The 24,944-nt window shown below is 42.6% G+C and overlaps 1 protein-coding gene across 15 annotated transcripts in view; it reads right to left on the reverse strand.

Annotated features, from left to right (window-relative positions):
• The window catches only part of SSBP2 (single stranded DNA binding protein 2), a 210,574-nt gene extending 185,836 nt beyond the window's left edge, over positions 1 to 24,738 (reverse strand). For 2 of the 15 annotated variants that reach the window (XM_053288748.1, XM_053288746.1), the window contains exon 1: positions 24,475 to 24,732. In XM_053288748.1, the coding sequence (XP_053144723.1) occupies positions 24,475 to 24,533 (59 nt within the window). In that variant the 5' untranslated portion in view covers positions 24,534 to 24,732. Of the gene's footprint in view, positions 1 to 23,953; positions 24,221 to 24,474 lie in introns of those variants that run through there. The other 13 variants (XM_053288740.1, XM_053288733.1, XM_053288737.1 and 10 more) reach the window with 10 other exon arrangements.
• Positions 24,739 to 24,944: the final 206 nt, after the last annotated feature.

Genomic DNA, 24,944 nt, shown 5'->3' on the forward strand with positions numbered 1-24,944 from the left:
TTACTTTTTTAAAATCCACCTAAAAAAACGAAAACCAGATTGACTTTGAAAGCATGCTTACTTTCAGCATCTTTTACTCAAGGTTGAAGCAAAGCCAAACTATATCATCAACTAGATCCAAATCTGCCCTAAGTATCTAGACTTACTAAATGCTCCAAAAAACCATCAGTAAAATAGTGTTTAATAGGGAGATTCCAGACAGAATACATCTGAGGAACTTTATCACTCAGAAGACTAAAATGAATCCTAATATCATTGGGATATCTACAGTGGAGCTAGGGAAAACATGAATACAAGTCTCCAGTCTTAAAGCATTCATATATTTGTTAGGAATTGCATTTACAGGGAAAAGTCCTATTGTACCAGGGCAGATTCTTCCAGTGCAAAAACTCCGGCCTTGAGAAAATCACCAGAACAAGACACAGAGAAAGTTACTGCCTGTTCTACATACTACACTACTGTCCTACACTACAGTGCATCATGATATAGCCTTAATTGCCTGTCACTGCTGTTTTAAGAGTTCCTCAAAACAGTAGCAACTCCCAGTTAAGGTTACATCATACTCCATTGGTGTGGTATACATACAGACACCCCTAAATGCTTACATTGGCGTACCACTCTGAAGCCTTATCATAAGGCTTCTGCAAGGCCACTATGAAGTCCATGCCCAAGTACTAAGGAGTCCAACTACTATGGACTCCATAGCAGTTCCTGTGCAGAACTGAAGGCTAAAGCTTGAAAGCTCAAAATGTATTTTAAAAAACTTTTAAATAATTAACTACAGAGTATGAGTCTCTTTGGGGAATATTTGGTAAGGCTTGAAAAATAAGGTCTACTATTACAACTGATACAGCTTACTGTATATACAGGCTGCCTTTTATTCAGAATTTTAATCAGTTTAGAAATCCATTTAAGATGCCACTCTGCTTCCAATTATGCCATCGTTCTGCTAAACTTACTGAAATTGCAAGCTTCTTACAATTTTTATTGTATTGTCACTTTCTTTCTAGAACTTCAAATATATGAAATTAAGTTAGTCTCAACCAGGCTTTCCCAACCTGCGGCCCTCCAGATGTTGCTGAACTACAATTCCCATCATCTCAACCACAATAAGTTGTAGCTGAGGGTAATGGGAATTGTAGTTCGGCAACATCTGGAGGGTCACAGGTTGGGGAATCCTGTTCTAAACTGTTAAGTTTATTTAAGTAATTACGACAGTTTCAATTAAGGTTAAAAGTGACACAAACTATACTGCAAAATATACTGTGTTAGAATGATATAGATTTAAGTACTATCATTACTGCAAAAGGTTTTTTTAAAAATTCCTAGCACATATTCCCCTTCTACAGCCCTACTTTGCAATTGCTGCTAAAAATGAAAACATTTAAACTACCAAAAAGGGCACATTCTGCCTTTTAACTCAGGCCTATGCCATTTCTTTTCTTTTTTTAAGGATTTCCTACTTGTGAAGGGCCCACACATCACCTTCTCTCAAGTTGGCACTTATACTGCAAAGACTAACCATTTCCCCAGCATTCAAAAGAATAAAGGCTTGGATCCAAATAACAATGAGTGGAAGGAGAACAGCCTCTAGCACTCTTACTCAAACACCTGGCAAGTGCTATCACAAAAAAAGTTTCCATAGTGCTATATACAGATTATGTAGTAGTCCTTCTACAAGCAGAAGGTCATCTCTGGAACAGAATCTTGTTTCTTTTTAGATTGTGAGCCCTTTGGGGAGACAAGGGTCTTTCTTTCTCTCTATGCAAGCCGCTTTGGGAACTTTTGTTGAAAAGTACTATATAAATATTCTTTGTCATCATCTTAGCAGTATAGTATCACTCTTCTCACACAACCAGAAGGGGTATCTTTCCATGAGCAGAAGATATCTCGCACATAACAAAAGAAAACCTACTAAGGCACTTTGATCCAACCTAGCATGTTATTTCTGCGAAGATGGAATACTTCCTCTAGATGGCACATTTTTGGCTGCCAAATATACAGGAACTTGTGTTAGACTTTTATGTGTGACACTACTAGGAATTTTGTATGACACTGAGGGCTGTAAATAAATGCCTACATACTTTTTTGGGGGGGAACCCCCTTCTTACTTGTGTTTAAAGTAAGCCAGAAGCAAAGCAAGGCCCTGCAGGCAAGTACCTTGTCTTTTGCGTCATTCCTTTTGAAGTTGTATAATTTATGTAAAAGATATATAACCGACACCTCAACAAAAACTCCCAGGGCAGCTTACAAAAGCTAAAATTAACAAAAAAAGCCATTGACAAAAATGTATCTGAAAGAACAAAAAAAGTCTTCACTGGCCATCTAAAAGAGGGGAGAGAGGGAGCTGACTGGCCACAACAGAAAAAGACCTCCCCCTGTAGCTGCTAAATAAACAGTCTCTCCGTTGGAGGAGACTGTCAGCTCTTACAGGGCGGGCATATTTATGTGGGAAAACAATCCTTCAAGTACTCTGGTCTCAAGCTATGAAAGGATTTAAAGCTAGTTATAAGCACCTCAAATTGCACCTGGAAGCAAACTGGTAACCAATGGAATTTCCACAAGACTGGTGTTATATGGTCCATAAGTCTTGACCCTGTCAAGATTCTCGCTGCTGCATTTTGGACTAGCTGAAACATCTGGAGGATCTTCAAGGGCAGCCCCACACAGAGTACGCTACGGTAATCCAATCATGACACAACTAAAGCATGGTTCACTCTTGCCAAATCTGACTGGTCCAAGAACAGATGGCTTTCTGCAAATGCAATAGTAGCAGGAAAGTGATTTCTCTTCACTGCCACCAAAGTCACAAAATAGACCCAATAATGGGCTTGAATCTGTGTTGTCAGATTTGTTGTGAGTTTTCCTCCATCAGCCTAACCGTCTCTTAATAGCCTGCAGCTCCTCAGTAAACCAAGAAGCCCACAAGGCTCTGCAGCCAAAGAGAGGGCATTGAGGCACAATTATATCAATTATTAATTAGTCAATTATTAATGCCTCACTAAGGAGGACAAAATGCCATTGAGCCTCAAGCAGGTGATGGTAAGACCACAGTTTAAAGAGCCCTCCCTTGATTCCACCAGCTTTGATAACTACCAGCCTGTTTCAAATCTTCCCTTTTTAAGCAAGGTGATAGTGTGTGGTGTCTTTGCAGCTGCAACCACGGTATCCTTCTGGACCACCTCTCAGGTATAGGGATTAGGAGTGGTGTATTGGAGTGGTTCTGGGCCTTTCTTGGGGGGATGTTCCAGAAGGTGGTGCTGAAGGATGACATCTCAACTCCTTGGCCTATTGCATCCCAAAAGGCTCAGTATTATCCCCGTGCTGTTTAACATCTACATGAAACTGCTGAGAGAGCTCATCAGGAGGAGATCTGGACAGAAGTGTTCTCAATATGCAGATGATACTCAGCTCTACCTCTCCCTGACTTCAGATCCTAGGGCATCAGTGGATGTCGTGAACCAGGGGCTGGCAGTGATGGGCTGGGTGTGGTTTAGCAAACTGATGTTTAATCCAGACAAGACAGAGGTGCTGCTGGTCAGTAGAAAAGCCAATCGGGATAGGGCAATTCAACCAGCTCTGGATGGGGTTGTACTCCCCTTGAAAGAGCAAGTGCGTAGCTTGAGGGTGTTGCTGGACCCAGCTCTCCTTTTGGATGCTCAGGTGGAGATGGTGGCCAGGGGTGCCTTTGTACAGCTTCAGCTAGTATGCCACCTGTGCCTCTTTCTCAAGAAGGCAGACTGAACCACAGTTACCCACACTTTAATCATGTTGCAGCTGGATTACTGCAATGCGCTCTATGTGGGGGTGCCCTTGAATAATATTCCTTTGGTGCAGAATGCAGCTGCCAGGGTTTTCTCTTGAACTGCTCATTCGGAGTATATTGCATCTATTTTGAAAGAGCTGCACTAGCTGCCAGTTTGTTTCCAGATCCAATTCAAGGTGCTGGTTATTACATTTAAAGCCCTTGAACTGTTTGGACCCTGGATACCTGAAGGACCACCTGCTCCCAAGCAGTTTGTTTGAGCCTTCCCAACAAGTTCATCGGGGGGCCATTGCCGACACTGAGGGGCTAAACTGTCATGCATGCAGAACAGGACCATCTCTGTTGTTGCCCCCAAGCTTGGGAATGCTCTCCCAGTGAATGTCCTCTCTGTGTCTGCTTTTAAAAAACAACTAAAGGACCCTTTTCAACCTGGCTTCCTCCCCAGCTGTGGGACTGAGACTGCCTTGGTCACTCTAGTGGATGACCTATGCTGGGAACTAGACAGGGGGAATGTGTCCCTGTTGCTTCTGCTGGACCTTTCGGCAGCTTTTGATACCATCGACCATGGTATCCTTCTGGACCAATTCTCGAGTATGAGAATTGGAGACACTGCGTTGCAGTGGTTCCAGTCCTTTCTTAGGGGGAGGGTCCAGAAGGTGGTGCTGGGCGACTATGGCCTGGCTCCATGACCATTGGCCTGTGGAGTCCCGCAGGGTTCGGTCTTGTCCCCCATGCTGTTTAACATCTATATGAAACAGCTGGAAGAGGTCATCCAGGGACCTGGACTGAGTTGTCAGCAATATGCAGACGACACTCAGCTCTATCTCTCCTTGTCACCTGATCCTAGGGAGGCAGTGGATGTCCTGAATCGGGGGTTGGAGGCTGTGATGGGTTGGATGTGGGCTAATAAACTGAAATTTAATCCGGATAAGTCGGAGGTAATGTTGGTCAGTAGGAGAGCCAATCAGGATGAGGAGATTTTACCGGTTCTGGATAGGGTTGCACTCCCCTTGAAGGAGCAAGTACGCAGCTTGGGGGTATTACTAGACTCGGCTCTGCTTTTGGAAGCTCAGGTGGAGGCGGTGGCCAGGGGTGCCTTTGCACGGCTTCGGCTAGTGCACCAGCTGCATCCCTTTCACAAGAAGGCAGATCTGGCCACAGTTACCCATGCCTCAGTCACGTCACGGCTGGATTACTGTAACACGCTCTACATGGGGCTGCTCTTGAAGAATATCCAGAAACTGCAGCTAGTGCAAAATGCAGCACCTAGGGCTCTATCTGGAGCTGCCTGATGGGAGCACATCACACCCATTTTGAAAGAGCTACACTGGCTACCAGTTTGTTTCTGGGTCCAATTCAAGGTGCTGGTTTTGACCTTTAAAGCCCTTAACAGTTTGGGCCCTGGATATCTGAGGGACCGCCTGCTCCCAAGGGTTGCTGCCCACTTGACAAGGTCAGCTAAGGGGGCTTTGCGCCGGTTAAATTAAATTTAACAATCAATCAATCAATCAATCAATCAAGGCTTATTTGTTCAAGATTTTACCCATTAGGGGCTGTCAGGTCTCAACTTTCCAGTTCTTGTTTATTTTTTTAATGGTTGTTTTTTGGCATGGTATGGTTTTTACTGTTTAACAGATTTTAGGGTTTTAAATGTTATTTTTATGAAATTTAATTTTAATTTTTGTGAACTACCTTTGGACATCTTATGACAGGTGGTATAAAAATTGAAATAAAATATAGCCTGGATCATCTTCCTATTCCAGAGGTCTGGAAGCAGCATTGCCCCTTGTTGGCAGGAAAATAGCCAGAGATATCAAGAATCACTCTGGATATGTACACCTTCAGAGGCAGAATATCTTAATGCATCTCCTACTCTTGTGCAGAGCCACCTTAAGAGGCGCAGTGGGGAAATGCTTCACTAAAAATAGATCCCTCCACTAGAAACACAAGATCCATAGTGGGCCCTATGAGTGGATTATTTTATCATCTGGGTTGCCATGATGACCATGGAATCCTGGGCATCATCCAAGGCAGATGCTCCAGTATGAACACTGAGTTCCCTTTCCCAATTTCAAACAGACTTCTCCATATATTACATGTGAATAGGATATAGCACCATCAGCATTAACAAGTAACCTGCAGAATTATTACAGAAACAATATAATGTGATTTGAAGAAGGCTGTGCAGAAAGGTCCCTCCATTTCTTAGTTTGTGTTTTCAGACTAGACCAAAGATTCCAGCGTATCTATCAACAGGTTTACAAACTGTCACATTTATAATTTCTTAATATTTTATTAATATTGTTATATAGGAAGAGAAATTCTGGGGAAGTCAGTTCTTCTCACACACCACAGCTATTTCTGCTTGGAGTCACTGGAGAATTAAATCAATACAAGTCACTGAACAGCAATACAGCAAATATAGAACAGTAATACAAGATACAGGAAAGTGAAGACACTTTCTCTCACAATTCTCTTTTTGCACTTTTGTTTAAAAACAAGCAGTGACCAAAGCCAAAAACTGGAACCAGGTTCTTCTGGATATCTGTAATGAAATTCAGAGTCTTTCAGATCAAGGAAAAAGATATGTTTGCACTAGCAGTTTACCACTGATTTACTGCTATATGTACTACTACTACTATAGGGTACAGTACTAATACTTAAGCAGAAGTATAGTTTAGTCTTCAATTACTGTGGGAAAATCCAGCATTTGTTTGTTTCAATATCACCTAATTGGTTTGGGGAGGACGAGAGAAAGACAGAGAGAGGTCAGGATCCAAAAAGCTGCCTAGACTCACTTAAGGGGTTTGCACTAACCCAGTGTGGTTTTTGTTTTTTTAAAATTCATTTTCCTTTGTGTTCATGCTGCGGTTCACAAACACCCGGGTGGTTTGTGATATATCACAAACTGCTTTTGATCTCCCCTCAGTAACAATAGTAATTTAATAGCAGCATTATAAGAAAAACAGGTCTTAACATTTTGGTCTCTAACTACTTTCACTGTACTTTTGTGTCTTGCCCAAGATTAAAACTTTAAAAGCAGACTGAAGCTAGTTGGGTAGAGTGCCCAAGAATAAGAATTATCCTCTCTCTTCCATATTTATTGCAAGGAATCGTACACACATATGCCGCAGGCATATACTATGAAGCAGAGCGTACACTCCTCGGTGCAATTTACACTGATAGGTACCGTATTGGAGTCCAGGACCCCCAATAGAGCATTCTCAGAAATGCTACCTGTTCCACACGCAGGTACAGTGAGACAGTCAGAGCTGAGGAGTTTCAATGCGTGGATGAGATGTTGGTACTAGGAGGAGGGGTTTAGATTTGTTAGGCACTGGGAACGTTTTGGGGAAAGCAAGGCCTGTACAAAAGGGACGGGCTGCACTTGAACCAAGATGGAACCAGACTGCTGATGCTTACAATCAAAAAGGTTGCAGAGCAGCTTTTAAAATGATGTGTGATCAAATCCAGCATACATGCGGGGAGAGAATCACCAAGAAAGTCTAACACACACTTTGAATTTCAGAAGAGGAAACTTCTCCAAAATGAGGAGTATGGTGAAAAGAAAGCTGAAAGGGGAAATCAGGAGAGTCACTTTGCTCCAGAGTGCATGGAGTTTACTCAAAGCCACAATACTAGAAGCCCAGTTAGAGTGTATACTCCAAAGGTACCACTAGTCCAGGAGGATGTCAGCATGGCTAACAGGTACCGTCAAGGAAGCCATAAAAGGGAAGAAGACTTCCTTCCAAAATTGGAAGGCCTGTCCAAATGAAGAGAACAGAAAAGAACACAAACTCTGGCAAAAGAAATGCAAGTTGACAATAAGGGAGGCAAAAAGAGAGTTTGAGGAACATTTAGCCAAAAGTATCAAGGGGAATAACAAAAACTTCTTTAGATACATCAGAAGCAGGAAACCTGCCAGGGAGGCGGTTAGACCATTAGACAATGAGGGAGTGAAAGGGATTATTAAGGAGAATATGGAGGTTGCAGAGAAGCTCAATGAGTTCTTTGTGTCCGTCTTCATGGCAGAGGATACCGAGCATATACCTGTTCCTGAAACAGGCTTTTCAGGGATGGAGGCTAAAGAACGGAGTCAGATAGAAGTGACAAGAGATGATGTTCTAAACTGTCCGGATAAACAGAAAACTAGCAAATTGTCAGGGCCAGATGGAATCCATCCAAGAGTCCTCAAAGAACACCAATGTGAAATTGCCCACCTCCTTGCAAAAATATAGAACTTATCCCTGCAATCGGGCTCTGTACCAGAAGACTGGAAAGTAGCAAATGTTACACTGATTTTCAAAAAGGGATCAAGGGGCGATCCAAGAAATTACAGGCTGGTTAGCTTAATGTCCATTCCATGCAAATTGATAAAAAGCATCCTCAAGGATAAAGTTGGAAAGCACACAGAAGAACAGGCCCTGCTGGGAGTGAACCAGCATGGTTTCCCCAAAGGTAAATTTATTTATTTATTTATATTACATAACACTAGAACCAGGGGTCATTCCATGAAACTGATTGCCAGGAAATCTAGTACCAACAAATGGAAGTGTCCTTTCACACAATGCATAATCAGGTTGTGGAATTCTCTGCCACGAGATGTGGTGACAGCCAACAACCTGGATGGCTTTAAGTGGGGTTTGGATAACTTCATGGAGGAGATGTCTACCATTGGCTACCAACTGGAGGGCTAAAGGCCACCTCCAGCCTCAGAGGCAGGATGCCTCTGAGTACCAGTTGCAGGGGAGTAACAGCAAGAGAGAGGGCATGCCCTCAACTCCTGCCTGTGGTTTCCAGCAGCATCTGGTGGGCCACTGTATGAAACAGGATGTTGGACTAGATGGGCCTTGGGCCTGATCCAGCAGGGCTGTTCTTATGTTCATATTAATAACACCCTGCACCAAATCCCCTGATGATCTCTTCCAGAGTTTTCATGTAGATGTTAAACAACATCGGAGACAATATGTTACACAATAAAAATATTGAATTGGAATATAAAAATGCCAATCTAACTAAAAGTCTAAAAGACATACACAATCGGACCATAAAATACATAGCAGCAGCAACAACAAAACACACTCACATTTTTAAAGTCTGGGTAAAAACCAAAGATTTCACTTGCTTTCTAAAAACTATGATGAAGGCTGAGGAACAGCTGCCCACCAGGGGAGCATTCCAAAGTCTGGGGGCAATAACTGAAGCCTTGTCCCACATGCAGAGCAGACATGGAGCAGAGCCCCCTTTGATGACCTTGTCATCAAGGAATGAAGAAGCTTGTAAAAGATAGGTGCAAACTTTCATTTTCAGAAGCATGATGCAATATAGCCCTTTTATAATGCCATTGACTTTACTGTGTAAGTGGTTCATTCATGGAAGATAGCTAGAGGAAACAGGGCAGAAAACTAAGAAGCAACAGCAGGATCTCGTGGCCACAAAATAAGATCTTATTACTTGGAGCTGAACTGCAGACTGACAGAGATTTAAATGCATACATTAGCTTAATCCTATTTATTGTTTGTCTGAAATGTGTTTTAACTGGGGCTTTGGAGATAGTTTAAGAAACAAATTCAAGTACTATGCATGGTTAAGACTACAGAGATCTAAATCATTAGGCCATACAAGACACACGGCTGGTCACAATTACAAACATGATGCTGGATAATGGACCTTGTCTGATCCAGCAGGGCTCCTATGTTCATAATGAAGAGTGCTAACTTTTAAACTGGGGGCAGGGGCTGGCGGAAATGCCATTACTGTACATAAAGATTGTTCTTCAGTCTTTATTCTACTGAAACTATGTTACACTTCTAACTCTTTCTCCTGCTTTTTAAGCACTTGCTGCTAGCAACATGAAAAATGGGGATTTGGAAGGTCAAACACAAGATGTGTGTGTGTTCCTGGTAACATGGTAGACACCGTGGTTTAAAACATTGACTCTTTGCTAGAAAATTAATGGGAACTTTAGTAAGCAGAAGAGATTCTCCCCCAAAGGGACAGGGATAGTGAACGCATTAAAAGTGAAGATAAACCCTAGAGTATTGTATATTCAGAAATCTTTTCCTTTTCCAATTAATTTATTCTACTTCACTGAAATTAATTCTCCATTTAAATCAGTTCTTCAGGGTTGGGATATGGAGGGGGCTTTGTGGCAGAGCCAGGGTCAGAATTGTGAGGGGTAGCATTTATTGAAAGCTCAAGTTTCAACACACACACACCCCTCTCCAGGGTGCCCAATATGCACATCCCATCAGAAAGCCTAAACCAATGTTTCTGAACACATTCTGCCTGTACAAGTGACTGAGGACATGACTTTTACATCTTTAGCATTATGATGCATTTGTACTCAATACTCTGAAGCCACAGAAAACCTAGCCAATGCACACTTCAAACTGGATACATCTAGAGCAATGGCATCCTGATTACATGGACCTCAACCCATTATAACATACCAGTGTATGTAATAAACTAGAGATGAAAGTACAGGCGAACCCCAATATCCACAGGGGTTCCATTAGGTTCCTGGAGGCTGGAAAATGGGCCAAAAACATGGGGGAAAGCCAAATAAAGTGCCCTATCATGCTCCACAGGTCTCCAGATGTCCAGGCATGCACCCCCAAGTACCCCATTTTTAAGTGAGCAATGACTGAAAAATACTTTTTAAAAAAATTATTTATTTATTTATTTACATTTATATCCTACTCTTCCTCCAAGGAGCCCAGAGCGGTGTACTACATACTTGAGTTTCTCCTCACAACAGCCCTGTGAAGTAGGTTAGGCCAAGAGAGAAGAGACTGGCCCAGAGTCACCCAGCTAGTATCATGGCTGAATGGGGATTTGAATGAGTCACAAATGGCTCCTCTTCACAAAATTGTGGCTGGAAATAACCTCCAGCCATCCCAAAACCACAGTTATGTGGGTTTTAACCCTTTTGTATCCACAGAGGATGTCAGGTGTCAATTAGGCACCTACAGATACTGTATGCGGTACCGCAAATAGCAAGCTCCACCTGTACACATGGTGACAAAGCAGGTGTCAACTGCATGGAACTGCAGACTTACAGTGGAACTATCAGGTATACAATCCGCTCCTATTAAGTCAGTGGCCGACATGATGTGCACATGCCAACATGATGTGCACATGGACTATGTCTGGAGCCAGAAAGCAGTCCTGATGGTTTTAAAAACTGGTGGCTACATAAGCAACGTTGTTGCGAATACAGCATTTATCTCCATTATAAATGTGGTAATGCTGTTTGCAGGCTTCACCTTAAGTGGTGCAGCGGGGAAATGCTTAACTAAGGTTACCAGTTCGTATCCCTGCTGGTATGTTTCCCAGACTATGGGAAACACCTATATCAGGCAGTAGTGATATAGGAAGATGCTGAAAGGCTTCATCTCATACTGTGTGGGAGAAGGCAATGGTAAACCTCTCCTGTATTCTACCAAAGGAAACCACAGGACTCTGTGGAAATTTCCTCAAATATTTTAAAAAACAACAACAAACCCAGATCTCTGTCTAGCAGAGGAGGGACCTAGGCGGGAAAGCTCAATGAGCAAGTTGGTCATTCTTTTAAAATGGAGCACCATACAGTATTTTCTGTAGATGTTTAGGCACCTCTGGCAAGGAATTTGCTGCATTAGGAGCAATGCGCAACTGCACCATCTTGCAAGTGAACAAGCCATGATGTTAGCATTGTTTCTGTTTAATGCAAACATTATGGGGATGAGATTGTACACACCAATGATGAGGAAGATTGCATATTGCATCTGTTCTATGCATTAACTGGAAAAGCAATTCATATGAACAAAAACCTGCAGCAACAGCAAGACAACAGATATGCAAAAATAGAATGGAATATAAGCCCTGACATAACTCTGCCGATGGGACATATTCCACTGCCTGGATCTAAAGAAGATATAGGATCACTTGGTACATACACTGGCATTTGTCTAGGTTCTTGGATACCAGGGTGGGGATGAATCAGTTGTTCATGAGCAATGAGAATTCTAGGGACAGTTCCTCCAAGACAGTCCTCAGGACCCAGTGGTCGGAGGAAACCCCTGTCGATGCCTCTGCAAAAGGCAGAGCTGGACCCCGACTGGTGGGGAGTCATTGCTTACAGGAATGGGGAGTAGATGGCTGGAATTGGTGATGTTGTTGCCTGAAGTTGCTCTGCCACTGGGGGCAATCTGTGGGTCTGAAGTTGAAGTTCCTGTTGTTGCGGAAGGAGATGCTGGAAGTGTAGCTGGGCTGTCTGAAAGAGGAACAAAAGGGCTGAAAGGAAGACAAATTACCTCTGAGAGTCGAGTATAGAGGTGGGCATTGCTTTTTTCTTATCCCTAGAACGGAATCAAGGGAATCGCCAAACAGCTTAGCTCCTTTGAAGGGAGTGGATGCAAGGTTTAATTTTGACTTGGAATCCACGTTCCAGTGTTTAAGCCATAAACACCTCCTTACAACCACAGCTGACACCATGGATCTAGATGCATGTTGAATGCAGTCTAGACTAGTCAGACTAGGGTGCAGGGTGGGTGAGTAGAAGGACCCTTCAAAGGTAGCCTTTTTGGTGGGTACTCTTCTGAAAAAGATGATGGTTCTAGGCACCTCTTGCGGGAGTGGATGGGTCTGGGAAGGAAACAACCCCACTCACCCAGGGGATAGCCTTTCATACAGGGCTGGAATCAAGCAAAGGGGACAGAAAGGGCTTGGAAGGGAATGCAGGAGGGCATGAAACTCCGTTGCAATGAAATCCTTGAGCCAGTTAGAGGTATCATCAGACAAATGAGTGTAAAATGTAAAGTGTGCTGTCAAGTCGATTTCAATTCCTGGTGCCTACAGAGCCTGTGGTTTTCTTTGGTAGAATATAGTAGGGGTTTACCATTGCCTCCTCCAAAACACGACGACACTAATCAGAAAAGGAACTGGAAGAGTAAGAGGGAAAGGGCTGTACAAGCCTGAAAAGCTATTCGATGGCAGGAGCTCTCTCTCTGTGGTGTTCTCTGAAGCAAGACAGGAATGGAACTAGGGCTCTAGGGCTTGTAACCAGAAATGTGCTGTGCTAATAGACCCAAGGCATGCTGGGAACCCATGATGTAGAATGGGCTCTGATTATGGCAGAAAAAGATCTGTATTTAAATGCCTTCCTCAGGAAGAAGTGCTTAACCAGGCTCTGTAGATGTAAAGGTTTTGGCTTAAATATATATTTGCTAGTCTTTGACCTAAAGATCTACACATATATAGAGAGGTTTATTGTGATCCCTTAGGGTCTAACTACAAGAAGTGTTTCGCATTTTTGTGCTTAGTTGATTGTTACTAAAATCAGCAGCTGTAGAGGGAGGTCCAATCAAAATCAAGACTGCAGCATACAGGGCTTAAACCCTTTGCCACCATCACAAGAACTGGAGTCATTGTGGCTATTTACATGGAAGCACTGAACTCATTACTTCTTGTAACATATAATTAAATCCTTAAAGAGGCTGCCTCTTTGGGCAGTTAGGTCTGCAGGGTCTAGGCAGTGCAGAATGCAACAGCATCCCAGTGTCCAAGCTTCCAGGTACTAGAGAAGGGGAAATATAGCGCTGTGGGAAGAAAGAGAATGGATGCTTAAAAAAAAAATTAACACATACACTTTATTTCCACCACACTACATCAACTAAAAAGTCATGATCAACATAGAATTTTCCATGTAGTCCTTTCCCATTTTCCCCCTGTTCCAAATGTCTGTTGGAGGCCTTTTTGTCTGTATTTTTTGTCTGTATTTTTAACCTTCAAGTATCAAAAGTACTATCATCAGACCTTGACAAATTTTCATTGTATTTAGGAGCCAGTCCAAAAACCTTAGGAGCCACATTATTTTTCAACCTTCTAGGTTTAGTTACCTCCTTTAGTACTTATGAATGACTTATGAATGGCACATGCATAATCATATACCACCCTTAAACAAGCTGCAAAACAATACAAAAGTTATATATTTGCATTTCTACTCTATGCAGGAATAATGTGCCCAACACTTGTTTTTGATGTGTCAAAAATGCACATGGGGTTTTCCCCCCATATGCATTTTTTACATGTGGTAGTGTATACATATTGGAGATGCGTTTTCTTACTTGGAGCGATATTATATTATCGTCTTCTAATGGGTTAGCAGGGATCTTGCTACGCTCCAACCCTTTATATATTAATACACAGCACCACAGTGAATTTTCAATATGGATTCACTACCATGTGTGGAGACTCCATGAGTGTTTATTTTGTTACACATTCACATGGTGGGAAGCTACAAGCATCTGCAGTTTCCCAAAACGTGCATACATGGAAAAGAGAGATGTGCACATCTTCACACTTATCAAAAACAGAGCGAATGTGATCAACCAACTTCCTTAGCCTTCCTGGTCTGGATGTGCACCAACACTATAGCAGAATCCCATAAGCTATCGCAAGAGCTTGGTATGAAGGCCAAGGGCATAGCTAGGGGAGAAGTGGCCCGTGTTTGCCCCTCTCCCCGGCAGCCCCCCGGAATGAAGGAGATAATGAAGAAAATAGAGAGGGGTGGAGCTGAGGGGCCCTTGGGAGCTGGGGGCCCAGGTTCTTTGAACCCATCCACTCAATTATAGCTACAGCCCTGGTGAAGGCCAACAAGTGGTCAGTACCTCCTTCTCAACCTCCCTGGTCTGGATGTCAACATTGATGGAAATTCCACGCTAGTGCTGCCAGAGAATCCCATGACTTCCCACAAGAACTCAGTTCAAAAGCCAACAAGCAGCCAGTGCCACAGCTGGTATCCTTCACAGATTGTTTCCTTCCTCCTCTTTGCATGATCAGCGGATGCAGGGGATTAGGTGCCACAATTCAATTTCCAAGCACCATGGCAAGCTGATATCCAGGGTATGCTAAGACCTACTATTATGATTATATTAGCTAAGATTAGCACAAAAGCACACCAGTATAGCATCAATGAAGTTCCCATTTTCCCATGTGAACTGGTACCCAACAGATTTTGACAAATTTGGAAAGCTTTTCACTGAGTTTTTCAGGCCTGAGCCACAACCAAACTGTAACAATTTTAGTCACAGCTGAACCAGAACTAAATCAGAAAATTTAATGGTTCAACTCCCCGCTGTCACCGTAAGTGTGAACATTAGGGAAGGAAAGATTAAAGTAATGAGCTTTGGCAAAAAGAGAGGACTGCCATGAATACCACAGGAAATACCACAAAAACTATGAAGGAAAGAATGGAGACAAAAGTAGAAGAAAGCAAACAACCTACACTGCTGTGTTTGAACTTAAACCAGTTTAAGTGACTCATGGTTCTCAGCTTAAATCTGAAGAATAAGCATGCTAGCAGGAACAAATCTACAACCTGTGGTTCATGTTGCAAGACATACTCATTTCATTATACTGAGCCAATTCACCGTTTAAAAGATTTTTATGCAGAGCTGGTTTTATGGGTAAAGCAGCTGTGAAAATGGAGGGGGGGACTTCAAAGTGGAGAGGCATACAAGAGGCAAATCCCTTCCTTTCACAGTTACCCAGGAAATTGGTACTGTTGCCATTTTAAGCAAGTGAAACAACGTCCATCCAGTCAGGCGAAATACAGAGGTTATTTTAACAACATAGATACCTCTATATTTGCCCTATCAACCCAAGGAAAAGATTCTAAATATTTTAGCTGTTTAAAAAGACTAGATATTGACCGTTCTGGCTTATCACACCAGCTGGTTTTGACTTGAGTGATTTTAAAATCCTAAACTTTTCATTACAAGATAATGCAACCAGAGAAAACAGCTCCTTCATGCATTCAATGGCACAGTGTTTTCATATAACACCTAAAGGTTTTGAGCCTTTTGTAAACTACTGCACACATAAAAACATTATTAATGTAGCATAGAATGTTGGACAGCCAATTTTAACTTCAATGTACATACTAATTAAATTACAGACATGGGAAAGAGAAAGAAGATTTAATCATGACTTCTGTACACACCCTGATGTTCATTTGAACTTCACAAGGTACGAACTGGACGAGGGTATGCACACTTACCTGGGAGTAAGCCCCATTGAATTCAATGCAGTTTCCTTCCAAGAAAATATGGGCAAGACTGAACAGAACCAAAGTCTATCACATAGAGTTATTTACCCACCTTTTCTACCAAAAAGAAACCCAGAGTAGCTTGTGAGTTCAGGAACATAAGATTTCAAAGATACAGCATCAAACAGGCACAGTCAACAGCAAATTAAAACGCAAATGAATTCCAATCAACAGTACGTCATAGAACCTTTGGTTGTTAACTTTACATTTCAATTTTAAGAATTATCCTGTACATGGAATTATTTGAAAAACGCATGTAAGACAGACAAAACCTAATTCATCTCTTATTTACAGGGAGTAAATATCTGTAAATAATTATTTGCCATTTGAAAATGAAATGAGTCTTCCTTAGAGCCAAATCCTAAGCAGTTTTACTCTTAAGTAACTCCAATTTCCATGAGACTTGCTTTCAGAAAAAAGCAAGTTCTTTAAAAAAAAGAAAAGAATTACAGCCGTTTTAAGAGAATGTGTACACAGATGGTTTGCTTAATGTTAATGGTATTTAGGAGACTATTAACATTACAAGGCAAGAAAGGTGTTTCTAATTTGAAATACCTTCTTTCAGTAAATTAGGATTCCCATTCAAAACAACACTAATTCTCAGCTTCAGATATAGTCTGAAGGAATAGTTAGAAACATTTATCACAACCCATTGGTTCGAGCATAAACAAGTAACCTCACTGTACACACAGCACTCTGCTTGACTATTGGTTGCCTGCTCTCTCCTAGATATAGTTATTGCATATACAGAGCGTTTTCTAATTCACAGGGAAGAACCTGTACACACACAGCCCTTTATGTAACTTGGAGCTCTACAGAACTTGGCAGAATTATTAGTGTATAGATTGTGGTGGTATCTTAGATAGCCAATATCCAGCATAGATGAACAAAGCATCATATTGTCTACATATTTAATTCTAACTTTTAAAAAATGCTTATAGGATTTAACAATAATACAGTTTTCACAACCAGGAGAACCACACTTAAAGGCTTATATTTGCTTCAGAACAACAAAATAGACTATCCTCTGTGTTTATGTGACAATTGACTAAACTGTTTAATACTGTTGCTATATCAGTAGTAGCAGCTATCTATGATTAAACAATAGAAATTGAATTGCAGTGATAAGGAGCATGTATCCATGATCAAGACAGCTTCCACTAGTCTGTTTCATGCTTTCAGAACTATTAACAAGAGTCTATAAGAAGTTCACAGAAACGGTCTACCAGAATACAATCAGAGCTAGCATAACCAGTGTCTAGCACATGTTGATACTAAAGAAAGAAAAGAGCTACTCAGAACACGGTGTTAAAATTATCTATTGAATCCTGTAAGAAATTTGATCAACCTATTGATCCTATTTCCACATTTTGTATTTAAACATTATTTTACAAATCCTCCCCCCAGTTTTTGTCATCACATTCATCTTATAAAATAAGCTATTTTTAAAGACAAAAATATTTACAAAGAGGCAAGTCTACTAGTGAGTTATACTTTCTTGTATATTCATCTATAATTGGTTCCCAGCCCCCACAAAATTAAGCTATTAAAAGCCAAGAAGATACATTGCATAATAGTCTTCTTCCATCACATCAGTATAGACCAGGCTTGCTCAACTTCGGCCCTCCTGCAGATGCTGGCCTACAGCTCCCATAATCCCTGGCTATTGGCCCCTGTGGCTGGGGCTTATGAGAGTTGTAGTCCAAAAACAGGTGGGGGGCCTAAGTTCAGCAGGCCTGGTATAGACAGTGGAACCCTAGTAAACCTAAGGCCTATAAGAACAGACCTGCTGGATCAAGCCCAAGGCCTATCTAGCCCAGCATTGTGTTTCACACAGTGGCCCAGCATATGCCTCTGAAGCCCACAAGCAAGAAGTGAGGGCCTCTCCCCTGCTGCTGGTCCCCTGCAACTGGTATTCAGAGGCATCTTGCCTCTGAGGCTGGAGGTGGCCTATAACCACCAGACTATAACCTCATGGGCTACAAACTGTGCAAGTACCGCTTTTCCTCAGCTAGATGGTTCCATAACTTATAATCTGCAGACCATACAGTATCTAGAGCTTATAGGCCCCATGTTTTGTTACCTGCACTGACGAGGAATGGAGGTGGGGAAAGAGTGTTGTGTCAGCACAGGAGGTGCTTCTAAGGCTCATGCCCTTAGTGCATAAATCCTGGAATCGTCATAGTGATTTGCCAAGTTAAACAGGGAACTTGTCTTTCTGGCGTTCATTTAAGTGAGAAGGGGATTGGAGACTACATTAATAATGTTTACTCTAAACTCTGTTTAAGCGTAAAGCTTCATTGTGTTTTTTGAGGAAAACATTCAGAGCCAAATGACACACACTCTCTTTAAAGCTACAAAATAAATAAGAGAAGAAGAGCAAGTCCCCAGGAGCTGAAGATGAGCAATGGCTCCTCACTCATAGTAACAGTGCTTCTGAACAGGAACCACATCTTTTTATTATGTACAGTGCTGGCACTAAAAATATTTGCCCATAAAACCAATATTCAAGTCATTTTGAAAAATCCCATTAAACTCTGTTATCTTTTTAAAATTCAGAAGTGTGGAAGTCGTTGCACTATATCCCCAGCCCCAAGGAATAATCTTTTTCAGGACTCCAGCCAGCCTTGAGAGGGAACACTTTTTTCCTCCCCACCCCACAATTTCTCCATTGTGCAGAGAAGAGGAGGAAGTTGAGTAACCTCATGGCACACATCCTCCATATTCAAATGCCTACTTCAAGGCAGTATAATATGCCATTGTATTAAGGGCTCAAGCAGGATGATTTCCACCTTTCCACCCCACCCTGCCATTTTCCTTTTGTTTTTCCTCCACCTGATGGGTCCAGAGCTCAGTGAAAAAGCACATGCAGAAGGCCCCAGGTTCAATCCCTGGTATGCCCAATTAGGACTGGGAAAGTCTCCTGCCAGGAACCTAGGAGAGCCACTGCCAGTCAGTGTAGACAATACTTACCAAGAAGGGTCTTATCTCAGTATAAGGTAGCTTCCTATGTAATATTCCATAGGTCCTGGAAGCCACTGAGCACAGATTCTTTGGAATCCTTTTAGAGTCCCTTTTAAAGGGACTCTAAAACAAGAGTCCCTTTTAAAAAAAAATTGCAAACCAATGTGCTTCTGCATACCTGGAGAGTCCCCCAAGTGCATAGAACTCATAATCTTATTTTTGGGTGGGCCCATTTAGTTGCCCAACTCATATGCACAGGACCAACCAAGTATGAGATGATGGTCTCTCTTTCACTACGCTGGAAGATTCTAACAGGTATTTCCAAAACAGTACAAACCTAAAAAGTATACCTGCATACTAAGATGGATGTTCTCATTATCTGATCCCTTGTCATTGTGACCCAATATGACAAAACCACTTACATTAGAGGGAAATGGTCACTGGACTCTACTATTTAAAAACATGTCACCCTACTGTTCACCACCTTCAATGCTCAGTGAAACTTACATGAAGAGGGATCATACACGCCCCCCCCGCAAAAAAAAACCCAAAACCATTAACAGAATCTTAGAAAATAAAGCTGTCCCATGTTCACTCTGCCAAGACCATCATTTATTTAACTAGTAGTCATATAAGCTCTGCCAAAAACCTTCTACAGAGAACCTAGTCCAGTAGTTTCCTGTAATATATAAAATAATCTGAAGTAATTTTGTAAGAGTTTGTTGGCAATTAATATGTGAATATTCCTAATTTCTCATTAATTTCAGTTCACCTTTGAGACGTGGAACACAAGAGACAAGAATACTGCTAAAACAATAGAGAAAGACTAAATTCAGAGGAATGTTCACAACACTTGCAATAGTAGACCTGTTCATTGAAGCAGATCTTTCATTCTTTGCTGCATCCACATGCCTGCCATTTCTTACAAAATATTCTTCACATGGTCATGACAGAACATATTATATGAAATTTCATACCTTTTAGCTGCTACATCTCTCTCTGTGTCTGTCTTTCTCACACACACACACCCTCTAGAGTTTTATATATATATAGGGCTTAGGTGGTCCGTGGCGAAATGTGCATGGCAAGCCCTGACCACACCACAGTGATTGGGCAGTGAGAATTCCATATGCAGATAGGGAGGAGGAGCCTGTAATGATTAAGATCAGTTGGAATGAAAATGCAGCTGTTACTGGTGAGAAGACTGTAGAAGAGAGAAGAATATAAATATAAAGGATAGTGAGCATGGGTCTGCAAAGAGAGGGGTTGTGAGGGAGGAAAGAGCCCCTTCAGGAGGAGGCTGCCACTGTGAATTAGATGATGAAACAAGACAAAGAAGATCTGTTAACTCAGGAAGGAAGAGAGAGAGAAGGGAGGGGAAGAAACAGGGGAAGAGTGAGCAGAGGAGAGAGAGAGAAGGGAGGAGAAGAGAGAAAGAAGGAAGGGTGAGAGACCGGCCTGGGCCTGACAGTGACCTGAAGGGAACAAGTGGCCATGGCGGCAGCGCAGAAGGGCTTGATCAACCGTTGCTACTGCTCGGAACTACAGAGGCCATTGGCGGTGGGAGGCAGGTGAGGAATGGGCCCGAGCCTGTCGGCATCCTGAGGGGAATGAGCAGCCCTGGCGGCGGTGGCAATGAGGAAGGGCTGGTCAATTGCTGCTGCGACTCCTGCAGGGAGGAGCAGGAACGGGGCTCGAGTGAGGACTCTGGGGATAGGGAGCTGCGGTGTGGCCAGTTGGCGCTGGCAACACTGCAGCCATGACCAAAAGGTGTGAGGGGGACGGAGCAATGGGATCAAGTAGCAACCAAGAGGGGTGAGGGGGATGGAAGAGGAGGGGCAGAAGCACAGCTAGGTGAGGGTAGAGAGAACTCTGAGGGTAGAGAGAACTCTGAGGGGGCTATGGCGGGGGATGAGGGGAGCAATCAAGTACTAGCGCGCAGATGCTCTGCACAGGTTAAGCTATTACAATTTGTTACACTTTGAAAACTTGCCAGAGGGTGACAAATATTACCATCATATCTGCAAAGAAAAGAAATCCAGCACTGCCAAAATCTCGCTAAGTATACTGTAACTAGATCTAATGTAAAGTGCATTATGTTCCCAGTGTAAAGACAAACTACAATAAACTACACTCTTATTCACATACACACAATCGTTCTCTTTAAACAGATTTTTCATGTCAGAATTCTGTCACTCTGGCCACAGACTTATAGTGAAGAGTCAGAACCAAGTGTGCTTTGTTAAAACTTGAAAAAAATTGTTATTAATGCTTTGAAAATTAGCTACCATGATATTGTCAACCACAAATACATTTGTTTCATGATTTGATTAAGCTAAAGCACTGCATTTTTTTAAAGATCCCAAAGCAGAATCTGTATGTAATCTTGGATCTACTTAAGCACATCTATCCCATTTAAGTGGATTTTTAGCATGTACAACTGGGTTCTGGATCTAGCCATTGTGTGCTTTATTATACTGTCTGCAAATATTTACATATAAATATAAATATTTAAAAGCAAGCATGTAACCATACCAAATTAATCTTACAAAAAAAGAAAGAGAGAGAAACAAATATTAATTTTTATTTCCAGTTCCAGGTATGGGCAATCTTGCAGAGTTTCAGATAATCACTAGTTTATAAGCTCAGAAAAATGTTTCTCTCCAATCTCCACCCCCACCCCACTGTACTCATTTTAATATGACGACAACTGCTCTCAATAGAACGATATCCCCAGGGTGAGAATTGTACTGTGGTGGAAAAGTACTAAGAAAACAATGTACAGAACTCTTACTTTATAGGTCCACAGAAGTAAAGGCACATGGATGACAACTGAGTGCCCCAGTTTACTCGTAATAAATACAGAAAATGTTCTGTACAGCACTGCCTATACAATAATACTCAACAAAACATCGAGTTCTTTTTTTCATAAATTCTAAAATGCTCCTTTCTGACACAAACATGACACTGCCCAGATCACAATTAACTTCTTCAAGTTTACTGGAAAATATTGTTATAGTTCTAGGCAAACTCTGTAGGGGCAATACAGATTTCTTGCTGCAAGCTGTAATGAATGAGGTGATGAATGTATTTAGATCAAACAGCACCATCTAGCAGTTCCTCTAACTTCACTTCAGAGGGTACTTATTACTTGGTGGCAGTTCGGTGTAGCTAGCTTGTTGGTTTGTTTTTTCTTCCTCCTTTTAAAAGTCCAGATAGTATTCTTACTACATTCTATATTCAAAGTCATGATCTAAAATATCCAGAGCTACAACATTTCAGAAACACACATTGATTTCATAATACCAACACAGCCATGGTTCTACAGAACGATTAAATCAAGACTTCTAATATACATCCCAGACAGACTGGACAGCAACACAGATTCCATGCTCAAGTTTGTGAAATTAGAACTTCTTTTCTATTGTTCTAACAAAGGTTACAACAATAGAAATGATCACAATATACGAGCTCAGCTGCATAAGCTTGGCCAAAAAGATAAGATTTAATGACATATAAAAGTGTGGGAAATTTTTTCCAAGTTGTAATTTTAAAATTTTCACTGGCTTAAATTTTAAATATTTATCCATTTCTGTTTCAAATGTCAGTCACACTATGAGTTCTGGGAAGGTGTTCCTTTCTTTGAACAAAGTTGATCACACAGTGATCAAATATCTGACAGATAGTATAAGCCTCTGGCCTGCTTCTTTGTCTTTGGAGTCAGGAAGTAACTCTCCTCTCCAAAATACAGCAACAAGAAAAACTTTTAGGTGAAGGTTCAGCACAAACTGCCTCAATGGAAACTTATCACTCATGCTTAGCATATTCATTCTCATGTTAATGGAAGCTCTAAAGACATGCACAGTGACACTTTAGAAGATCTATACCAACATAATTTCTGGTGGGGGCGGGGGGGGGGGAGGCAGGAGCTGACCTCAAGAACTTCACCCTAAAACTGTGAAGGTAACGAGTACACCAAAGAAGTCTTTAAATGAGAAAAGGAGGTAAGTAGTAAATGCTCTCTATCTAAGTAATAGACATCCAATCAGAAACTGTTTCTTCCTTCTTCATAAGGCCCTCCTCGCTGAGTTCTACTAGTTTTAGTGAAGCAAACTAAAGCTGTAATTACAGCTAACTTATAGTGGTAGCAACTTGAAACATCTAACTTTAGCAGTGCCAAAAAGACTCTAGCATTATAACAACTTCAAAAACCACACCAGTATATTGTTGTTTACTTTGAATTTGTTAACACCACTTTCTGCTGTATTCATTTAGCCCAGTTCTTCTTTTGGCTTACAAACAGAAGATGACAAGTTGTCTTATTATAGGACACTGGGAAGTTAACAACAAAGTAGTTTTCTCTAGCTCTGCTGTATACTGGGGAGATATTAACTTTGTTTACAACAAACCTTTATGTACTTTTAAAAAGTGCACTTTTGGTATATTTATAACAGGTGAATTAAAGCATTTCAGTAGAAATTACATACTTTTGTAGCTTGGGGGAGAGGGTTTTTCCTTCTTTAAAAGTATAATAGGTTTCACATAGCAACATTTCCTACCACCTATACACAACCCACAACATGGACAATCTTCCACCAAAATCCCAGGCTAAAGGCTTACTTCTCATCAACACAGGGCTTTCAGTAACACCAACAACCAACCCAATTTCACCTTTCTCTTCAAAACATGACCTATCCCAACTGGCTCTTTTTTTCTTTTGAAATGCAGAATGCAACACATTTAAACTGTCAAGTCCTGAGTTGTTTTCTCTTTTAAAGCCGTTTACAGTTGCCTTCTTCCCCAACCTAGGCCAAGTTGTGCCAAAAGAAACAAACTCTGAATTTAACGGGGGGGGGGGGTGCGTGCGTGTGGGGAATAGTAGGTCCTGGTTTGGTGTTTGTGTGTGTGTTTTTAAGAAAAGTTGACTGTCGCGGAGTTAACAGGCAACGCAAGGAGGCTTGTTTCTCTCTCCCCAGCGGAAGCCTCAACAACAGCACAGTCTCTTTTGTTACCAAAGTTACTCCAACACCATCTTCTGGCCCATCCCCCAGACAGACACCATGACCCTTCGGGAAGCTAAAGGTGGGAGAGGAGAACAGAGAAAGGCTCTGGATCCTCAACGCTAATCCTACCCTAAGCCTCCCACGGTGAGAGGCACCACACCGCCTGCTTCAGCCACTTTCTTCTCCCCGACTGAGCTACAGCCTTCCGTCGCCCGCCGGGGTGCGAGGGGCTCCGGCGCGTCCTGTCCTGTCCCCGGCCAACACGGAAGGAGCGCCCAACATCCCGGCCCCACCCCCCTCGGAGGGGGCTCCGCTACCCCCTGCCGCTGCCTCAACGGGAGAGGGTCTCGCATACTTCACTTTTACCCACACACACACACACACACAAACGCGCGAGCGCGCGCGCGCACACTCACACACTCCAAGCGCGCGCGCACCCTCCTCCCTACACCCCGACTTGTGGCGTCGTCGTGTGTCCGCCCCCCACCCCCAGCCCCGCTCTGCTGCTTCTTTCCCGCGCCGGGATTGCGCTGCCCCCGAGCGCGTGCGAGGCCCCCTCTGCCACAAGCGGGAAAGTTACTTTGTGCAGGGCGTATGCGCGCCCCCCGCCCAGTCAGGCTGTGCTGTGCGGTCCGGCGGGCTGTACTCACTTCTCCCTGGCCTGGCTGTCGGACGGGACGCTGCTGTTGCTCTTGCCTTTGCCGTACATGCCTGCAGAGAGCTCCGACTGTCACGCACCTGTCAACCCATCACAGCCTCCCCAGGAACAGCCCAGTCACCATGGAGACGCCGCCACACACACACGCCATTGGCCCGCTGCGCGCTCGGACACACCTCCCGCGCCGTGATTGACAGGCAGAGACCAGGACAGGCTGCTCTCTCCTCCTCTCCGCTGGCTCCCTCCCCCCACCAGCCTCCGGCTCCTCCTCCCCCTCCCGCTCTCCCTTCCCCGGCGCAAGGGGGAATTAGAAACGGTTCTAGAAGGATTTTAAACAACTGGCTGTTCCGTGCGCTTGCCTTGCCGCCCTCCGCCGCTGCCAGAGACAGAGACTGCTGAGGAGAGACGGAAACTGCGGACTGGACTCCTTCGCAGCCAGCACAACACAGGGAGACTCAGGCT

This window comes from Hemicordylus capensis, chromosome 2, assembly GCF_027244095.1.
Source record: "Hemicordylus capensis ecotype Gifberg chromosome 2, rHemCap1.1.pri, whole genome shotgun sequence".
In the NCBI taxonomy this organism is placed as follows: domain Eukaryota; kingdom Metazoa; phylum Chordata; class Lepidosauria; order Squamata; family Cordylidae; genus Hemicordylus; species Hemicordylus capensis.